At 37.1% G+C, this 20,209-nt stretch overlaps 1 protein-coding gene across 6 annotated transcripts in view; it reads left to right on the forward strand.

The window, feature by feature from the left end:
- The window catches only part of ranbp3b (RAN binding protein 3b), a 325,996-nt gene extending 306,183 nt beyond the window's left edge, over window positions 1-19,813 (forward strand). For all 6 annotated transcript variants that reach the window (XM_073068586.1, XM_073068583.1, XM_073068587.1 and 3 more), the window contains 5 exons: window positions 3,176-3,300; window positions 7,009-7,129; window positions 7,935-8,077; window positions 8,493-8,676; window positions 18,558-19,813. In XM_073068586.1, coding sequence (XP_072924687.1) covers window positions 3,176-3,300; window positions 7,009-7,129; window positions 7,935-8,077; window positions 8,493-8,676; window positions 18,558-18,601 — 617 coding nt within the window. In that variant the 3' untranslated portion in view covers window positions 18,602-19,813. The remainder of the gene's footprint in view (window positions 1-3,175; window positions 3,301-7,008; window positions 7,130-7,934; window positions 8,078-8,492; window positions 8,677-18,557) is intronic.
- Window positions 19,814-20,209: the final 396 nt, after the last annotated feature.

A 20,209-nucleotide genomic window follows, 5' to 3' on the forward strand; every position in this document is an offset into this window, starting at 1 on the left:
TCTGGAACCAAAGAGGATAACTTCACTTAACTTTACTTGCCCCATCACTGAAATATTCCCACAACCTATGGACTCACTTTCAAGGACTCTTCATCTCATGTTCTCAATATTTATTGTTTTATTTATTATTATTTATTTTGTATTTGCAGTTTGTTGGCTTTTGCACGCAGGTTGTATGCCCAGTTGGTGCAGTCTTTCATTGATTCTATTATGGTTATTGGATTTATTGAGTATGCCTGCAGGAAAATGAATATCTGGGTTGTTTATAGTGACATATACATTCTTTGAAATGTTAAAGAAGTCCCTTAGCTGAGCCACACAATTCTTCAGCACCTGACCTCATCATCCAAGGTTCCTAAACCTTGTAATCCTATTTTTCATCCTCACAGGAGCATGCTGGTCCTGAACTCTAACCAGTTGGCTATTAAAACATTTTCACTTCAAATATAGATTTACCTTACCCCCCTTCCAAACAGCTACTCCCAATCTACCTTCACCAGCTTCTGCATAGTACTGTTGTAATCAGTCTTTCTTGGTTTGGCATTCTCACAGAAGGAACAGTCAAGATCAGAATCAGGTTTATTATCACCGGCATGTGACGTGAAATTTGTTAACTTAGCAGCAGCAGTTCAATGCAATACACAATCTAGCAGAGAGAAAAAAAAAAGTAAATCTGTTACAGTATATGTATATTGAATAGATTACATATTGTGCAAAAAACAGAAATAATACTGTATATATTTTTTTTAAAAGTGAGGTAGTGTCCAAAGATTCAATGTCCATGTAGGAATCAGATGGCAGAGGGGAAGAAGCTGTTCCTGAATTGCTGAGTGTGTGCTTCTGTACCTCCTACCTGATAGTAACAGTGAGAAAAGGGCATGCCCTGGGTGCTGGTGGTCCTTAAAAATTGATGCTGCTTTTCTGAGACACTGCTCCCTAATGGTGTCCTGGGTACTTTGTAGGCTAGTACCCAAGATGGAGCTGACTAGATTTACAACCTTCTGCTGCTGCTTTTGGTCCTGTGCTGTAGCCCCTCCATACCAGACAGTGATGCAGCCTGTCAGAATGCTCTCCATGGTATAACTATAAAAGTTTTTGAGTATATTTGTTGACATACCAAATCTCTTCAAACTCCTAATAAATTATAGCCACTGTCTTGCCTTCTTTATAATGATATTGATATGCTGGGACCATGTTAGATCCTCTGAGATCTTGGCACCCAGGATCTTGAAGCTGCTCACTGTCTCCACTTCTGATCCCTCTATGAGGATTGGTATGTGATCCTTCATCTTACCCTTCCTGAAGTTCACAATTAGTTCTTTCGACTTACGGTGAGTGCCAGGTTGTTGCTGAGGCCACCACTCCACAGTTGGCATATCTCACTCCTGTACGCCCTCTCATCGCCACCTGAGATTCTACCAACAATGGTTGTATCGTCAACAAATTTATAGATGGTATTTGAGCTATGCCTAGCCACACAGTCATGTGTATACAATGGGCTAAGCACACACCCCTGAGGTGTGCCATTGTTGATTGTCAGCAAGGAGGATATGTTATCACCAATCCACCCAGATTGTGGTCTTCTGGTTAGGAAGTCGAGGATCCATTTGCAGAGGGAGGTACAGAGGCCCAGGTTCTGCAACTTCTCAAACAGGTTTGTGGGAATGATGGTATTAAATGCTGAGCTATACTCGATGAACAGTATTCTGACGTAGGTGTTTGTGTTGTCCAGGTGGTCTAAAGCTGTGTGGAGAGCCATTGAGATTGCAGCTTCTGTTGACCTGTTGTGGCAATAGGCAAATTGCAATGGGTCCAGGTCCTTCAGACATTCAGTCTAGTCATGACCAACCTCTCAAAGCATTTCATCACTGTTGATGTGAGTGCTACCGGGCGATAATCATTAACGTAGCCCACAATATTCTTCTTAGGCACTGGTATAATTGTTGCCTTTTAAAAGCAAGTGGGAACTTCCACACGTAGCAGTGAGAGTCTTATCATAACTATCTTAAAGGTCTTCTCCAAGTACTTTGCTTATCTCATGTTTTGGATATACCACTCCTTTACAATCTCCCTACCATTTCCATCTCTGCTTTAGTGTCAGTCGATTTGTACTTGCTTCTCTTTGAGCAACTTGTCTTATAAGCTGGGTAAGTGTTTGGTACTTCAGTTTGAAAAATTGAACATTGATTTATTATTTATTGAGGTACAGTGGGAAAACTCGCCTTACACATCAGTACACATCTGTACACATCAGTTCATTACAACAGTGCATTGAGGTAGTGCAAGGTAAAACAGTAACAGTGCAGAATAAAGTGTCACATTACAGAGAAAGTGTAGGGTTCGTAGAGAGTAAAGCGCATGGTCTCAGTGAGGTAGATAGGGAGGTAAGAAACTGGCAGGCCTGTGAGTAGAGTTAAAAGAACATTATTAGTATTTCTTAGGGATATAGAATTTACATTTAAAAGAGTACAACAGCCACAATGGAAATATTATGTAGAGAATTACCAATATGAGCAATGCCACACTCCAGCACGTTCATTCTCCTAGTAACTACTTGGTTTTCAGTAATAAAAGTTGTCATCTTTAAATCCTTAAGAAACAGATTTCCTTAAAGCTATTCCCTCATGGACATTCATTGGAGGAATTGCGGATTGCAAAACTTGCCTTCTATTTATCATTCATTACCTGTGTTTATCTACCTTATATAAATCTTGCAAAGCTTTCTGTGTGGTAAATTTCTACAGCCTTTGGGTTTTTACAGAGGAAGCTGGCACGAGGCAGTGGTCAGGTGTGAAATTTCTTGGCTTTACTAATTTTTAAGTTTCCAGGAAATCTTTCTTTTAGTGATTTTGAAGAATGTACCAACTTGGCATTAAGTATAAGAACAATCATTGATTAGCTTTGGCTAGAATCAACTATGTTCAAGTGCTATAACACTGATTCAGTTATAGTCCTCGGGCTTGATTAATGTAAATTCTTTCATAGACCCCCAGTAGGCCTTTTCTAGTCATTGTTAAGTACATGGTACGGGGTTAAAAAGATTAATTTGTCATTTTGATTTATTATTATGAAATGATTGTCTATGTTTCCTGTACTTGAAGGGTAAAAAAAACATACCATGTTCATTGAGGATTCTAAAAGTACTAAATTAATGTAGGTACCAATTAACTTCCAGTAAACAATGTGACAGAATCACTGGAGGAGTCTGCAGCTGCTTACACCAAAGCAACAGCCAAGAAATGTTTGTTGAAAAAAGTTGAGGTTATCACAGGAGAGGAAGCAGAAAGTAATGTCTTACAGGTACGTGATTAAAAACAACAAAAATAACCATTCTTTTCATTTGAGTTTACTGGTTGGAAAATACTGCACTTACCTTTGAAGTGAATTAGTACATTTTAAAATTGTTAGAATTTTCCCTTTTGCTGCAGTTCCACCTAGAAACTCACATTCAATATCACCATTAAGACTTGTACAAAAGCTGCCTGTAGAGATTGGTTAACCAGTCTCTCATAGAACAATTGTTGTTTAGTTGAACTGTTCTATTGAATCTACTCTTGCTATTGTATCAACTATTATACTTTTTAATGTCAGTTTCCTACATTACTGTTTCCCTTAATATCTTGTACCTGGCTCTTTTTTAAGCACTTAAAGCAAGTTTATGGTCTCTGACTTTTCAGATTTTCAATCATTTTAAAAGTAATATTAAACTTATCTAAGGATTCAAGTCATCATCTGGTAATGTACTTTTTCAGCCACCAGTGCTAGAATGTCCATAGGTATTGTAGGTTGTTAATGTTTTACTCAAAAATTGCCTATAGTCATCCTAAAGATTTTTTAAGCTTTTATCAAAAAGTTATACATTTTCACTGAGCTTTGATCATTTTGGTGTACATTTTGAGTTTTAGAAGTAGTTGTATTATTGAATTAATCTATTTGGTTGAAATATGTGATACTATTTTTCTGATGAGCTTCTTCCCTCATGGACTTTGATCAATCTAGCCAACTTAATATAAAAATGAACCTTTTGTCAGTCCTTGCATTGCTTGTTTTCCATTGGATTGTTTCTTGTTCCAGACCATCATTCTGAAACTTTATACTTTCTTTCTACAATGTAGGATTTTGATTTAATTTTACGTGTACTACCTAATAAACGAGAGCACTGCCCATCCAAGTTGAATGTGGTGCAAGAGTTTTGATAATATTGGAACAAATCATTGTACCAGGATTTGAAAATTGACTAGAATTTTTGAGCCAGCTATTCAGTAGATCGTTAGGGAGTGGTAGGCAACTTTGGTGAATCAATGCTGCCTATCAGTTTTCTGATGGCCAGAAAGTTTATATTTATTTTAGAGGAACATTCTTTCATCCACTTCTGTTACAGTGCATATGCAAACTTTGATTAGTGTCAATTGATTTTATTGGCAATTAAACTTAAGGGGAAATAGATCTATTATCTGTTATAGTAAAACCTAAAGAAAGGTTTTGTACAGGTGTCAGCATCGTCATAAGAAATTGATATGTCACATAAATTGGAAAATTTTAAAGAAAATCAGTAAAGAAATCAGTGACTTATAGGTTACTGACTTGTTGAGATATACGTGATAACACTTAGATATTGTTCTATGCTCATTTCCCCATCCACACCTATAAATTTGAGATTTTGTTAAGAATGTTTCTGTAGAGGATGGAGTTTTGTGTCTAGAAGGGACCACCCCTACCTTCTCAATACTTCATGCCTAGGTTCCTGGATGTACCAGATTCTAAGAAATTATGAACCTTTGCTAAATTCAGTACTCCTTGAAACTGTTGAATCCTTCTGATCTGAAGGTTGCTGGAAATTCAAGCATGTTTTTAATATGCTTTTCCATCTTTAGAATGGATGTTAAACAGAGGCACACTGGGAAATATGTTGGGTGTATTAAATTTAAGCATTTATTAGCTGTCTCCAACCTTCTTCACACTCCTCTCCCCTGATGTTTTCATAGAAACAAAGCCTACAGCACAGTACAGGCCCTTCGGCCCACAACGCTGTGCCAAACATGTACATACTTTAGAAAGTACCTAGGGTTACCCTTAGCCCTCTATTTTTCTAAGCTCCATGTCTCTTAAAAGACTCTATTGTATCCGCCTCCACTACCACACATTCACCATTCTCTGCGTAAAAAAAAAAAAACTTACCCCTAAGATCTCCTCTGTACCTACTTCCAAGCACCTTAAAACTGTGTCCTCTCATGTTAGCCATTTTAGCCCTGGGAAAAAGCCTTTTTGATTATCCACACGATCAATGCTTCTCCATCTAATGCCTCTCCATGCTACTCCATCTAACTTTTTTTTTCCCAAACTTTTTCCTCTGCCTCAATCTTATCATTCACCAGCTACTGCATCCCAGTCTACCCCTGCTCCTCTGCCTGTCATCTTATAGCCTTCCTTAGTTCACTGATTACTTTAGACTTCTGTCTTAGTGCTGCTCTTCTCTTTCTATTGGTCATCTTGCCTCTCTGCTCTCAATCTTTATTGTAGGTCTCAACCTGAAACACTGGCAATTCTTTTACTCTCACAGATGCTGCTTGACTGCATAGATCTTCCGGCAGATTGCTGGCTCTAAATTTAAGCATTGAATGGCCTATAGTTAAAGAGAATATTGTAACTGAAGGCTGTTTGATGATCTTCAATAAATCCAGCTTTTGGGGGGATTTTCCTGTGTTCAGAAACATCTTTTTAGTTTGACAAAATGCATCCCCTTAAAAGATTCAAATAGGATAACAAAATCTCTTATGGTCATTTTCATGAGAACCATTATAGTCTTGCATTGAGCAGAAGAATACATTCATTAAAAAATATTTGTAGGTTACAGGGGTTTGCTGCGAAAGTAACTTTCTTTTGCTGAAAATGCTGCAAGGATCAACAAGGACTTGACCAAGTAGAGTGTAAAGTCAAACATTAAATGTGGAACATAGCAATTATGTTTTACATGTTAAAATTAAACAGCTTTACAATAATTGTTGCTCTGTAGCTTTGTATCATGATACTTTGTGGTTGAATGACAGGTAAGTATAAGTGTCTTGCGATAACATTATCTGTTTTGTCACTACAATATAAGTAATAGGCCTAACTTCCCAGTGTTTAAATTTTAATATTGCAGATATATTTCCTAAGCAAGAGGTTCATGTAATTTGTAATAAATTGTAGAGAGTGAAAAAGTAAAAAGTAGCATTCAAGTTACCATACTTTAATATGTCTTTTTTTGAATATGCTTTGAGTTCTATATGCAAAGATCCATACCTGTTTCTTAAAGTTTTATTCTCATGTGTTTCCTGTACTATCAGTTCCATTTGTCTACTTTGGCCCTGTGGTCTCTTTCAAATGGATGTCTAATGAATCTGGATGCTATGTAATATCTTAAATAATTCTTCAAAAGATTTTGTAATTTTATGCCTATACCACCTAATAATGCACCACTCAGACTTCTTTCAGGTTTGATTAAAAACAAGTAAAAAGAACTAAGCAAACATTTAGCTCCAAAGAAGGGAGCCCTTGTGTTAAAGCATTACATAAACTCATTAGGAGAAGAAATTGAGGAATGAACTCACTAAGATAGCTTTTCAAAAGCAAATAAAATATTATAAACAGATTTCAGTGGCATTTACAGTTTGAAATCATGTGCTATCATATTTCACAATAATTATCTTTCATCACGTAAAATGCTGGAGGAACTCAGCAGGCCAGACAGCATCTATGGAAAAGAGTAAACAGTTGATGTTTCGGGCCAGAACCCTTCATCAGGACCGACAAAGGGCCTTGGCCAGAAACGGCGATTGTTTACTCTTTTCCATAGATGCTGCTTGCTGAGTTCCTCCAGTGTTTTGCTTGGATTTCCAGCATCTGCAGATCTCCTCATCTTTCGTTCTTGTTTTAGTTGAATATCAATCTGCATGGGGTCTGGAAATTTAACCCGCTGATTGGAAAGCTACTATTTCTTGGCTTCAGAATCTTCTTGATTAATTTCAGATACAATGCAAGTTATTTGTGTTTGACAAGACGTCACAGACCTGGGTAGAAAGGGGAAGAGGTCTTTTGAGGCTCAATGATATGGCATCTGGTGATGATGGAGCATTGCAGTCAAGGCTAGGTATGTGTTCTACTACTGTACTGTTTGATAAAGTCAATTTATAGAACTTACTAAAAGTTTATGATCTATGAAAGTTGACATTTTAGTTTGTTTAACTTGTAAAATCTTGTGAAAAAATTATAATGGAAAATTTTTTCAGTAAGTAATTAAAAGTTCAAGGTTAGTACCTACTTTGTCTAAAGCAAAATGATGATGTGCACATACTGACTGAACTTTGCTGGTATGTGATCTATGATTGAGGGAGGTCTAGAAACAAGACATTTCAGAGGCACCTGTATGAAAAATCTCAATATCAAAGCAAATGGAGTGGAAACCAAGGAACTTGGAGAATGAAATGGAGTCCTTGTAGGAGTCAGAGTGGGAGAAATATGAATGTTGTGGCTGGCTTATCTCCTGGGATGAAGAAATCATGCAAAGGGAAAGGAAGAGTGAAGGTTGGCCCTTCTGATCTTTCAGAGTTTGTAAAAACAAAATCCTGTCTTCTAAACGAACTGTTCACTTCTATATAACATTTTGTTATGGGAAACCAGTGTAGGAAAAAAAATGGGAATAGCCACCAAAGTCTAACTCACTGTACATCCTGTGTTGTTCATGACAAAAAGGAATAATTGTAAAGAAAGACATTTTTTGAACCAAATCCCCAAAATAGTAGAACAATTTCAACTGAGCACTTAATGATGGAAATCTTCAAATAGATTTGCCCTGGGCACTCATATCTTTTAAAAATATTGTAGTATAAATCTTTTTCTAAAGAAACTAAGGTAACTGCATCATTGACTGTACTATTGTTGTTGCTTTATTGCAGTGATGCGGACTCAGGGCAGCCTTCGACTGATTCTGAATACCAAACTATGGGCTCAAATGCAAATTGATAAAGCTAGTGAAAAGAGTATTCGGATCACAGCCATGGATGCTGAGGACCAAGGTGTCAAAGTCTTTCTAATTTCGGTATGTTTGCCTCAATAGCGCTTCATCTATTCTAACACCTCAGGCTTCACGATTATTGCCTTACTTCAGGCTCACAGGCAGAAGAGGAACAGGGCAAAGAGACAAACCCTCTAAAATAGGAGAAGGAGTTGTAGAAAGACTGTAGGGGTGGCTGAGGGTTGGTAGGAGTGGGAATAGACAGAAACACACAGAAGAGAAGGACAGAAGAGAGAATTTATTGCAAACACGTGGCCTAGCCTGGGAGTGGTCCACTGTTTCCTGCATGGACGCAATTTCCTCCTTCAGCTCACTGATCACAAAAGCAGTAAAATTACACCGCAAGATGCAAGTATACATAAAGATTTAATGATTAAATTTCTCCTCCTAAGAGATAATCTGTTTTATTCTATAGAATTATTTTTTGGACTTCTTATAGGCCAGTTCAAAAGATGCTGGACAGCTGTATGCAGCGCTACATCACCGTATTTTGGCATTGAGAAGTCGTTCTGAGCAGGAGCCAGAACCTCCTTGTATAACTTCAGAATCAGGAGTGACACAGTCAAATGAGGAAGATAGTGATGATGATGATGGAGTTCTCGCTCCTGCTACAACAACAAGTGGTAAGCTTGATATTGGAAGATAAGTAATGGATTGCTTAAACCTGTAATTTGTTAGACGACACATTAATATCTGCTAAGCAATTACCGTCAGCAACTCCAATGAAGTAACTTCCATTTGTTGTAAATTTAAGATAACTGTGTTCCAAATTCCCTAAGATATGTGAAAATGTCATCCCCTTTGTATCTTAATGTCTCTTTTTATACCCTTTGTTTACAAACTACAGAGAGCATATAAATTGTTGTGGATACCTTTCAGGGATCAAGTTCAATCTTGTTGACTTCAACAATTTTTAGAAGTATAAAGGGCTAAAAGCCAAAAGGAAACATCCATTCTTAAAGAATATTTTAATTTAATTCTTTCTGATGGAGAGACCTTGAGGTCATGAGTGTCCAGCCTTACATTAGGTAGAACATTGGACTTTGATTGGAGGGTATAATCCTAAAAATAAAATGGAAATAAATAAAAGTCCATCTTCTGAACCTTGTTTTTTCTGTTTTTATTTCAGATTTTCAACATCTGTAGGGTTCTTGCTTCTTTTGTAATATAGAAAGTAAAGTAATGCTGACTATTATTGGCCTTCAATTATTTAAAAGTCTTGATTTTTTTTTCTTAAAGTTACATTGTTCGTCTACTTTATTGAATTGCCTGTAGATGATTCTGGTGTTAGGGTAGCTGATTTAAGCACAAATTCAAAAGCAACATGGAGCTCATGTAGGAATTTGGAATCCAAACAGAAGATACTGAAACAACACACACAAAATGCTGGTGGAACACAGCAGGCCAGGCAGCATCTATAAGGAGAAGCACTGTTGACGTTTCAGGCCCAGACCCTTCGTCAGGACTAACTGAAGATACTGAATATATTCAGTAGGGCAGCAGGTATCAGATGTAATGGAAGTTAACAATTCAAGTGAATGGCCTTTCAATGATAGGGACAAAATTAGTTTTAAGGCGCAGAGAGATGATGTGTGGCAGGGTGCTGGGGCAAAGAGAACAAAACAGAAGCTTGTGATAGTGTGTTGAGGGGTGAGATTGAATGTTAGAAGTCGGGTGATACCAGCTGAAAGAGAGTGATAATGACAAGTGTATAACAAAAAGGTAGGTTAGACAGGCATATATAACAGAGGACAAATGAAATCTGCAACGAATAGAAGTGGGGAGAGAAAAAAGCTGAATGCTAGCAATGTGAGACTTGGGGGTTGACATGGTATTTAGTGCTGCTGTGGCATAGCTGCAGTGAATGAGCTTCACTCCTGATGGTGAATCTGGAGATTTTACATGAACCCTGTTGATTTCATCCAGTTTATTTCCATGTCCTAAAGATAATGTCCGTAGGGTAACTGGTAACTTTAAATTGTTCCTGGTTTGCAGAAGAATTAAAGAGAATTGGATGGGCACGTGAGAGAGGATATCTTACAGGGGAACATATGGGGAATTGAGACTGATGAGAATGCTCTGAGAACCAGTGTAAACTTGATGAGGCAAATTATCTCCTACATCGTAAATAGAAAAAATATAAAATAACTGGACTGACTACTTGGCTGGAGTTGTTGAATACACATAGTTGAATTTGAAATTTTATACTGTGCCTTATCAGAAGATATAAGTAATATTCCTTGAACTCGAATATAACCAAGTCCTCGCCACCATTGAATTTCTTAGCATTTGGCTGCTACATTTCAAGACTGCTATTTGTTAAAAATTACTGATGCGTATCTTGCAGATGTGCCTGCTTGCATTTTTTTAGAGCAGGTATCCTGTGGCATTACTAAAAATCTAGCAGAGGATATGCTGTTGAAAGGGTAACAGTGATTCATCTGGGAATAAAACACATTGCTACTGAAAATTTGGAATTGACTTTCTAAGACTTGCTCAAACTGGTGGTGTTATCTCCGATTAATGGGACTCTGAACATATGCACTCACTGCTCAATCATACTTTATTCTTCTCCCTTCCATTTCAGTCCTGAAGAAGGATCTCGGCCTCAAATGTAGAGTATTTATTGATTTCTATAGATGCTGTCTGACTTGCTGAGTTCCTCCAGCATTTTGTGGGTGATTTTGATTTTGCTTGTGCACAGGAGAACAGCATGGCCCCTGTCCACCACACTGTTCTAAAGTCAGAACAGAAAATGCTATTTTTATATAGAATTGACTAGCAGTTACTGGGTATTGATCATTTGGTTAACTGTATGTTTGAACTTTTTGTATGCAAGATCCATCGCTATTCACAACAGAGGTGATGAAAGTCAATAAAAAATACAAGCTGATGACTGATGATACTTTGAAGTCAGAAAAGCAATTGTCCTTTAGTTGGTGTGTGTGCGCGTTTTGCATACCTCCATTATATTCAGAATCTGAATCAGGTTTAATGTCATCAGAATTTGTTGTGAAAATTGTTAACTTTACAGCAGAAATACAATGAAGTACATGATAAATATAGAGGAAAAAACGGAATTACAGTAAATAACCTATGTCTATTAAATAATTAAGTTAAAATAAGTAGTGCAAAAAAAATTTAAAAAGTAGTGTAGTGTTCATGAGTTGAAAGTCCATAATCGGATGGCAGAGGAGAAGAAGCTGATCCTGAATCACTGAATGTGTGCCTTCAGGCTTCTGTATCTTCTTCCATTCTTAGCTCGTCTCCAGTAAGGTGAACCTGCTCTGCAAAGGAAAGCGATGCTCTTCAAAGACCTTCCTTGTCTGGGCTGTCTGCACTCTCTTCAATCTTTATCTTTGCCTATTGGACAATGTGTTAACCCCTGCCTTCCTACAGCTTCCAGTGTGGTACCATGACACTGTGGTTCAGGGAACCATTCCAGAGGGAGAAGAGAAGTGTAGCTGTAATTGGAAATGGCACATACAGGAAAAGATACAATTTTCTGTAACAATGATCAGGAGTCCTGAAGGCTCACCTGACCTGCAGAGGAATTTGTAGTGGGAGGGGAAAGATCCAGTTGTTGGGGTCCATGTAGTACCAGTGACATGGGAAGAACAAGGAAAGAGGTTGTGCTGATGGAGCAGCTTGGTATTAGATTAAGGCATGGAATCAAAAGGGTTCTGGATTGTTACCTGAGCCACATACAATCTCAATGTCAAATAAAATGATATCTCTTTAAAAGAGAGATGAGGAGGATCTTCAGAGGGTGGTGAGTTTGTGGACTTCATTGCCACGTACTGCTGTGGAAGCCAAATTATTTGGTACATTAAAAGTAGAGGTTCGTAGGTTTTTGATTGGTAAGGACATCAAAGGTTATGGAAAGAAGGCAGGAGAATAGGGTTGAGAGGGGTAATAAATCAAATGACTGAATGGCAGAGCAACCTCAATGGGCTGAAAGGCCTAATTCTGCTCCTATGTCACATATGGTCTTAGAATAAGTACTTCTGACGAATTTCTTAAAAACAAAATAGTTTCTTTAACAATTCCAAGTGGATAAGTTTAATCCTTTCAATTCCACTTATTCATACACCACGTATGTAAATCTCTGAAATAGAAATGCGGGTTTTTGTCTTCAAGTAAGTAAACGAGATTTTTTTATGAACAAGCACTTTTATGCAGAAAGCCAAGAAACATAGTATTATAAGTTAAATATTAGTATGTGTCCCCTAGTTATATATCATTCTATAAGGTTCAGAGCTTCATTTTATTATCAAAATATGTATGTGGAATACAACTCTGAATTTTGTCTTCAGAGGGTGGTGAGTTTGTGGACTTCATTGCCACGTACTGCTGTGGAAGCCAAATTATTTGGTATATTAAAAGTAGAGGTATATATACAAGCCCCATTTCCAGAAAAGTTGGAATATTTTCCAAAATGCAATAAAAACAAAAATCTGTGATATGTTAATTCACGTGAACCCTTATTTAACTGAAAAAAGTACAAAGAAAAGATTTTCAATAGTTTTACTGACCAACTTAATTGTATTTTGTAAATATACACAAATTTAGAATTTGATGGCTGCAACACACTCAAAAGTTGGGACAGAGTTAAAATAAGATTGAAAAGTGCACAGAATATTCAAGTAACAGCGGTTTGGAAGACTCCACATTAAGCAGGCTGATTGGTAGCAGGTGAGGTATCATGACTGGGTATAAAAGAATCATCCATCAAAGGCTCAGTCTTTGCAAGCAAGGATGGGTCGTGGCTCACCCCTTTGTGCCAAAATTCATGAGAGAATTGTTAGTCAGTTCAAAAGGAACATTTCCCAATGCAAGATTGCAGAGAATTTAGGTCTTTCAACATCTACAGTACATAATATTGTGAAAAGATACAGAGAATTCAGAGACATCTCAGTGCATAAAGGGCAAAGTCAGAAACCACTGTTGAATGCGCGTGATCTTCGAGCCCTTAGGCGGCACTGCCTAAGAAACCGTCATGCTACTGTGACGATTATAGCCACCTGACCTTGGGAGTACTTCGGAAAACCATTGTCACTTAACACAGTCCATCGCTGCATCCAGAAATGCAACTTGAAACTGTATTACACAAGGAGGAAGCCATACATCAACTCTATGCAGAAACGCCGGCGAGTTCTCTGGACCCAAGCTCATCTCAGATGGACCGAAAGACTGCGGAACCGTGTGGTGTGGTCAGATGAGTCCACATTTCAGCTAGTTTTCGGGAAAAAACGGGCGTCAAGTTCTCCGTGCCAAAGATGAAAACGACCATCCTGATTGTTATCAGTGAAAGGTGTAAAAGCCAGCATCTGTGATGGTATGGGGGTGCATCAGTGCCCACGGCATAGGTGAGTTGCAGGTATGTGAAGGTACCATTGACTCTGAGACGTTTATTAGGATTTTAGAGAGACATATGTTGCCATCAAGGTGACGTCTCTTCCCAGGATGTCCATGCTTATTTCAGCAGGACAATGCCAGACCACATTCTGCACGGGGTACAACAGCGTGGCTTTGTAGACACAGAGTGCGTGTGCTTGACTGGCCTGCTGCCAGTCCAGATCTATCTCCTATTGAAAATGTATGGCGCATCATGAAGAGGAGAATCAGACAACAGAGACCACGGACTGTTGAGCAGCTGAAGTCTTATATCAAGCAAGAATGGACAAAATTTCCAATTGCAAATCTACTACAATTAGTATCCTCAGTTCCAAAACAATTAAAAAGTGTTATTAAAAGGAAAGGTGATGTAACACAATGGTAAACATGCCTCTGTCCCAACTTTTGTTGAGTGTGTTGTAGCCTTCAATTTCTAAATTTGTGTATATTTACAAAATACAATTAAGTTGGTCAGTAAAACTATTGAAAATCTTTTCTTTGTACTTTTTGTCAGTTAAATAAAGGTTCACGTGAATTAACATATCACAGATTTTTGTTTTTATTGCATTTCAGAAAATATCCCAACATTTCTGGAAATGGGGTTTGTGTGTGTGTGTATATATATAAAATCATATGGCTATCATAGATGGCCATAAAATACAAAAAACAGTTGAAGTACCTTAATCCCATCTCTCACATGAAAAGAATAAGAAACAAAAACTTGCAAGCCCCACCCCCACCCTCCCTCACACAAAAACTAGCAGATCATGCACATGGAGAAACTACAAGAACATCAAATCCCAAACACCTAGCCTGCATATCAAGAACATAAAAAACATAGAACTGAAAGAGGCCAATAGGAACTACAGTCCAATCGATAAATCCCAGAATTCCAATAACAACTCCAAGAGCATTGACTCGAACCAGTGGTCTCTCCGAGAACCACTCACTCTCCTCAGCGTTTGCCTCGATGTTTCAATCATCCTCAATGCTTTAATTAGTTAGAGACATAGAAATATAGTTGATGGTTACTAAAATTCTTTTTTGATGTTTCCTTTTGAAAGTTTTATTCAGATTATGCTCTATTACATCGTCGTTCAGATTTTCTAAAATTTATTCCTTTTGCTATTTGAAATCTAAGACATATGGAAATAATGTGGCCCTGTAACCATTTAGAATGTGTTTAACGATACAGTGGTAAGCAATGTCAGTACATAATTTCCATATTTCATACAATCTCAGAAAAGTCACAGAACAGAAGCACGTCCACCGAGTGTGTTAACAGCTTTATGCAAAAACAACACAGCCAATCCTGCCAGCTGGCCTTCTTGCTAAAGTCGTGCAAATTTTATTTTTCTCAAATGCTTAATTGTCTCATTTCCAAACTCTAGAACGGAATCTATCTCACCATTATCTATTTTATTTATAACATCTCTTTTAATGTTGTTGCTTTTGGTTCTTTCACCTTCATTCTGTCCTCTGGGTCTTGGGTCTTGACTCTTGTGTCAGTGGAAAGAATTGCTCTGTCGATAGACCCTTCATAAATTTTCAGTGGCTCTATCAAATCGCTTCTGAGGCTCTGTTCCAAAGAAGTTTGTTAAATTGTGTAACATTATTTGTTAAGTTCTTATGCGGGTTCAGGCAGAAGTTTGTATGGGATTATAATATTGCAAAGGGTAATGTACAGCATTTTAAAACTTTGTGTTTTGAATTGGTATTATTCTCCATTCCTAGTTGTCCTCCCCTCTCTCTTCACCCCCCTCCCATGGAATTGGGCCAGTTATGTATGGAATTCTGGGATAACACCTTTTACAGTTTAGGAATGTCAGAGTAATGTGCAAATGGACAAAAACCTGATAGTTTGTTTTCTTAAAATAGTCCTCATTTTCTTCTTGGTGCCAGGAGTTAAGTTGCCAACCATGTTATCTTCCTACATTTAGTACCTATCATAGTTACCCAGGTAATAAAGGTGGTTATTATGTGTGATCATTGGAATACTGTTGCAACCTGCTTGAAGTTAATTGGCATTGAAATGATCAAATATTGTCATTGGCACTCATTTCATTGTATGCTGCATTAGGCTTGATTTAAAATATGCACTTGATCCTGATTGAACAACTGCTGCCCTAGTTTTGTAATTGAGTTGTAATATAATTGGCATAGTTAAGCATCACAGATGAAACTTGTCTCTTTACCTAATGATAAAAGACTCTAATTTATCCATCTCTTGTCATTCATTCAAAAGCTTATTCATCCCTGTGGTAGTTGCAAGGGAAACATCCAAATGTCTTCAGGTGACAAAAACAGGCATTTCCTCCACATTCAAATTCATCACAGCCCTCCAATAATGTAGCGGCCAGCACTATCCCACAACAGAACCTGAAAGAGTCCAGAGTCAGGCTGAGGCACAGAAGTTATCAGTTTCATTACATAAAGTGCAAGCAATGACTGCTACCCTACTGTATCCTTGCCAGATTGAAAATTATAATGGGATAGCTTTTGTTCATTCGTTTGCAAGGCATAAAAAATACAAATGAAGCTCTGACTGATTATGTTTAAAACTACCATTAAAAGCCTTTTAATTGATTTGAAATAGATATGGACTGCATCTTTAAAAAGGTTTAAACACTTGAGAAAGAGGAGGGGAGTGGGATTAAAGTAAGTGCAAGTGGTGGGGGGGGGGGGGAGTACAAAGTAAACTTCAAAAGGCTAAGTGATCTGTTCTGTGTTGAGGTAGTTTGTGAACATGCCAAATACTTACCTGAAAATCTGGTGCTGAAGATTAGATCCAGAAGTAACATCTGCTGCCAAAGATTAGATCCAAAATAGCTGCTAATTGGATTCATTGCTGATTAAACCAAAGGAGGAATTAATACTATACCACTTCTAGATAATTTGCTTCTCATGATTGCAACTGTGGCTCAATGCTGACTTTCTTGCCTGTGATTTTAAAGGTTGTGGATTCAACAGGTGTACATTACTGAAGAAGTACTGTAATGTTAGAGCTGTTTTTTATTGGATGAGCTTTGACATGGGATTATCTAAAGATATATAATTAAATATCCCATGTTTCCATGCATAACTCAGTAATTGAACAATGTAGGAATCCAAAATATTGCATGTAAGTTAGGTTTATTATAAGGATGTGCACACACTATTACTTATTTTTCCTAAAACCCCTATAAGAGGCCCTCCATAGGCCAAAGGGTGTCTAATTTTAATTTTCCTGATTTGTAAATTGAGTTTTTTTCAGATCTGTTTTTAAGTAACTACATCTTGGGTGAACCTGACCCAATCTTACCTAAAATGCATGCCTTTAAGTTAGACATTGAAAATGAGACAGAACCACAAAGAAAATCAAAACAATTGTGCAGTTTCTGTGAGAGGCTTGTTACAGTTTAAACCAGTTAGCTGAGTATATATTAGAGGATGATCTAGGCTTAACAAGGTACCAAAGGAATACCTTAGATACCATTACAAAAACTGTTTACAATGACCAAGGAATCTTTTTTGGATGCTTTTGTTGGAATATGAAGAATCTTCCTTATTAATGTACTTTTACCTAAAATTTGAGAACAAAACAAGATTGCCCTGCCATGGCATCATCAGGCATTACTTCAATACTTTTGACACGGGAAAGAATGTTGTAAAATCTTAAGACAGTAGTAAATTAGTGGGAGGCGTTAGAGTAATGATAGCTGAAGATTGTCATCAAACACTGCATTCCACAAGGTACCAAAACAGATGAATTGATGTATTAGAGCATTACCTGTTTGAGAAAATATTAATGGATTACACATTAGAACTGAAATGCAAACACATTTGATAGCTGATCCATCTGTGTGACCTTCCTTCAAAGTAACATATGTTAGGAAATGGGAAATTAAGCATGCAGATTCAATAGGAATGATCTCAATGAAAACTTGGAGCCAAATTGTTACATCACTTCATCATCTGATGCAACCTGTTTTACCACATGTCACAAGATGTTATTTGAATTACTAATGGTTCTGAGAAAGAACAACTTTAATACCAAAAAGTGATGCAGTGCAGGCCTTGAATTCTTCTCTTAAAGCCTCTCGAACAATCTATACAATATAAATCTATTGACAGTGTGGCAGACATTGATTAAAAACTACATTTTCCTGCTTAATTTTTAAACTTTGTCACCACCTAGTATGCTAGCACATTATCTTGAACTAAAAAAGGGACTCCAATCATGCTATTTTGGAATTTAGACCCACTAACTGAATACAGTGGCTCACGGTTATCAGTTTAATTATTACTACTGCAATTCCACTTTTTCACCACTCATTGGGTAATGAAGTTCTTCTAAGTTCCTTCTCAGGTTTCTTAGTGACCTGCTAATAGTTTTATCCTTCTCCAAAATTGGAAAGCTTCTCTCTGTTCCTAATCTCTCAAATTAATTCATGATTTTAAAGATGTTAGGTCACCTCTGCCATTTTTCCTAAACAAAAAATAAAGCAATAAGCCAATGCCATGTTTGTTCAGTGCAAAACGTCAAACACTATGTTTATAGTCCATTGCAATTCTTAAATGCAGACTATGGTCATTATTACATTTTGATTATGGAGCTTACTACAATGGTTTTCAAAGGTTTTGAAAGCCACTATATAATTGCAGATGTTTTCTAATGTTTTTTAATTAATACTTGATTGTCTGAAATCACTCTAGATAAATATTCTGGAATCCTTAAAAGTTTTAATACTATCTGAAACATTTCCTGCTCTTAAAAGATTTATTGTTCTTGTGGTAATTGTAGTAGTGGACTTCTGTTCTAAGCTCTGTTAAGAGTCATGTAATTCAGTTCTTATGTCACATTCCAGAATGAATTGAGTGTTGCTTTGCATTCCAGTCTGATGATAAAACTTAAGTGATTTCATTTTTCAACTATGACAATCAGTTTAATTTTAAAAATATTTGAGGAAACAGATTTCAAAATTATATTATGCCAGGGTCTGTTTTATTGTTGTTTTTCTTTTCTTGGAATTTTTCACAAATCTGATATTATGGATCTTGAAGATACAAATTAAGAAAGAAAGAGTTAGTACAGATTAACTGATTCTTGTTTCTGTATTGGTTTTAGGCCCTTGTGACACAGATGAAAAACAGACTACAGGAAGTACATAGCGACATTGGAAATATTCCGCTTGCAAGGTTTCTGCTCCAGGAACTTGCAGGCAACTCTGTGGACACCCCAGACCAGTGTTTTCTTTCAGGCATTGTTGAAGATGAACTCCAGACTGGGCCCAGCACATCTCACTGGCAGCCTGTGCCTTCCTATCCTTGTGTTTTGTCCAAATTAATGGCTTTCACATGGTTGACTGAGGAACAACTGATTTTCTGTTTTGGATGCAGAGGCTCATCATATTGATGAGTGAAACTTGCTCTCTGACTCTTGAATGGCTCAGCAAGGCACTTCACTTTTCCAATGGGACTTTATTCAGTACAGCCAGTGTGCACAAAGTTATGAGTTGTCGTTAATCAGTGTCTGTCTCTTTCACACACCTATCCATACACACACTTTATGTTCTGGCAGATGAGTGCACAGAGGTCAGATTTTGCAACTTAGAAGAGGAGGATTTTCAAGGATTGCATCTCATAGCAACAGTAATAATAACAGACTGTGACTTACAATGGACTTTAGGCAAAAAGTCCTGTTTTCTCATTTTTCCAATGTTATTACTGGGACTTGTGTTGTGCTGTTTTTTTTTATTTCTTTGAAGAGTTATGCTTGTGTGTTCACAGAATCCTGCAATTTGGGCTTTTTTGTACACAGTAATATTTTTGTTCTTGATGTAACCAAGAACTTCGGTAAATTTGGGGGGATAAACAGGGAGATGCTGGGAGGTTACTGAGCTGTAAATTAAAGTGTGCTTTTCCCTTTACTGTCTACTTGCTTTTGCAGCAAGCCTTGGAAGCGGAAATGTAATAGTTAAATTTTAGCACAGAAATGATTAGTATGTAATGTTTCCTTGTTCAAAAATGAAAAAGACAAAAAACCTCCAAATTATTTTTTCGTTTATTTCTTCAGAACTGCTCCATGTAATTTGGGGTGGGATCTGCGTAGGTCAGTTTGTGTTTTCTGTCTCTGTAACTTGTCCTGTTTGGACTGATAGTAGCTTTCTTTATACTGAATAGTTGAGAGTTCTGAAATAAGAATGGAATAAAATCCATCCTATCCTCTCCCGACCCCTCCCAACAGGACTGAGCTGGAAAGTGGTTTCTTTTTGCTAAAAAACCTTAGCTCCTAGAGGAAATCATTACTGATGTGGTTGAAAAGTTTGTGTAAGATTATTACATCAAAATGTATTTCTGGATTACATTAAACATTTAACAAAACACTTTGTTTATTTTATGTAGGTTATGTGGGATTATAGTGTTATTTTACTTTTCATATTTTTTGGAGAGTGGAACCCTAGCATTTTACAATTAATTATTAATTTAGGCCTTTTTTCCCTAATTTGAACAATTTGACGGTATTCATATTCTCTTAAGGTGAGGTTTAGCAAAGGGTTCCAGAAGTACATGTTACCACAGCGAAAAGCTTTAATCTACCTTATGTTAAATTTATGCACATCTAACTGGAATCAGCTTACAAAACCTGTAAAGTGTTAGTTTTTTTTACATTTTTGTTGTAGCCTGATTTCTTTCAAGCTGTGAATTGCATTAGTAATTTTCTCGAATTCACAACCTTTCTCACTCATGGTATGTAAAGTGCTATTGACTAAAGAATAG

This window comes from Hemitrygon akajei, chromosome 16 (genome assembly GCF_048418815.1).
Source record: "Hemitrygon akajei chromosome 16, sHemAka1.3, whole genome shotgun sequence".
Classification (NCBI taxonomy): Eukaryota; Metazoa; Chordata; class Chondrichthyes; order Myliobatiformes; family Dasyatidae; genus Hemitrygon; species Hemitrygon akajei.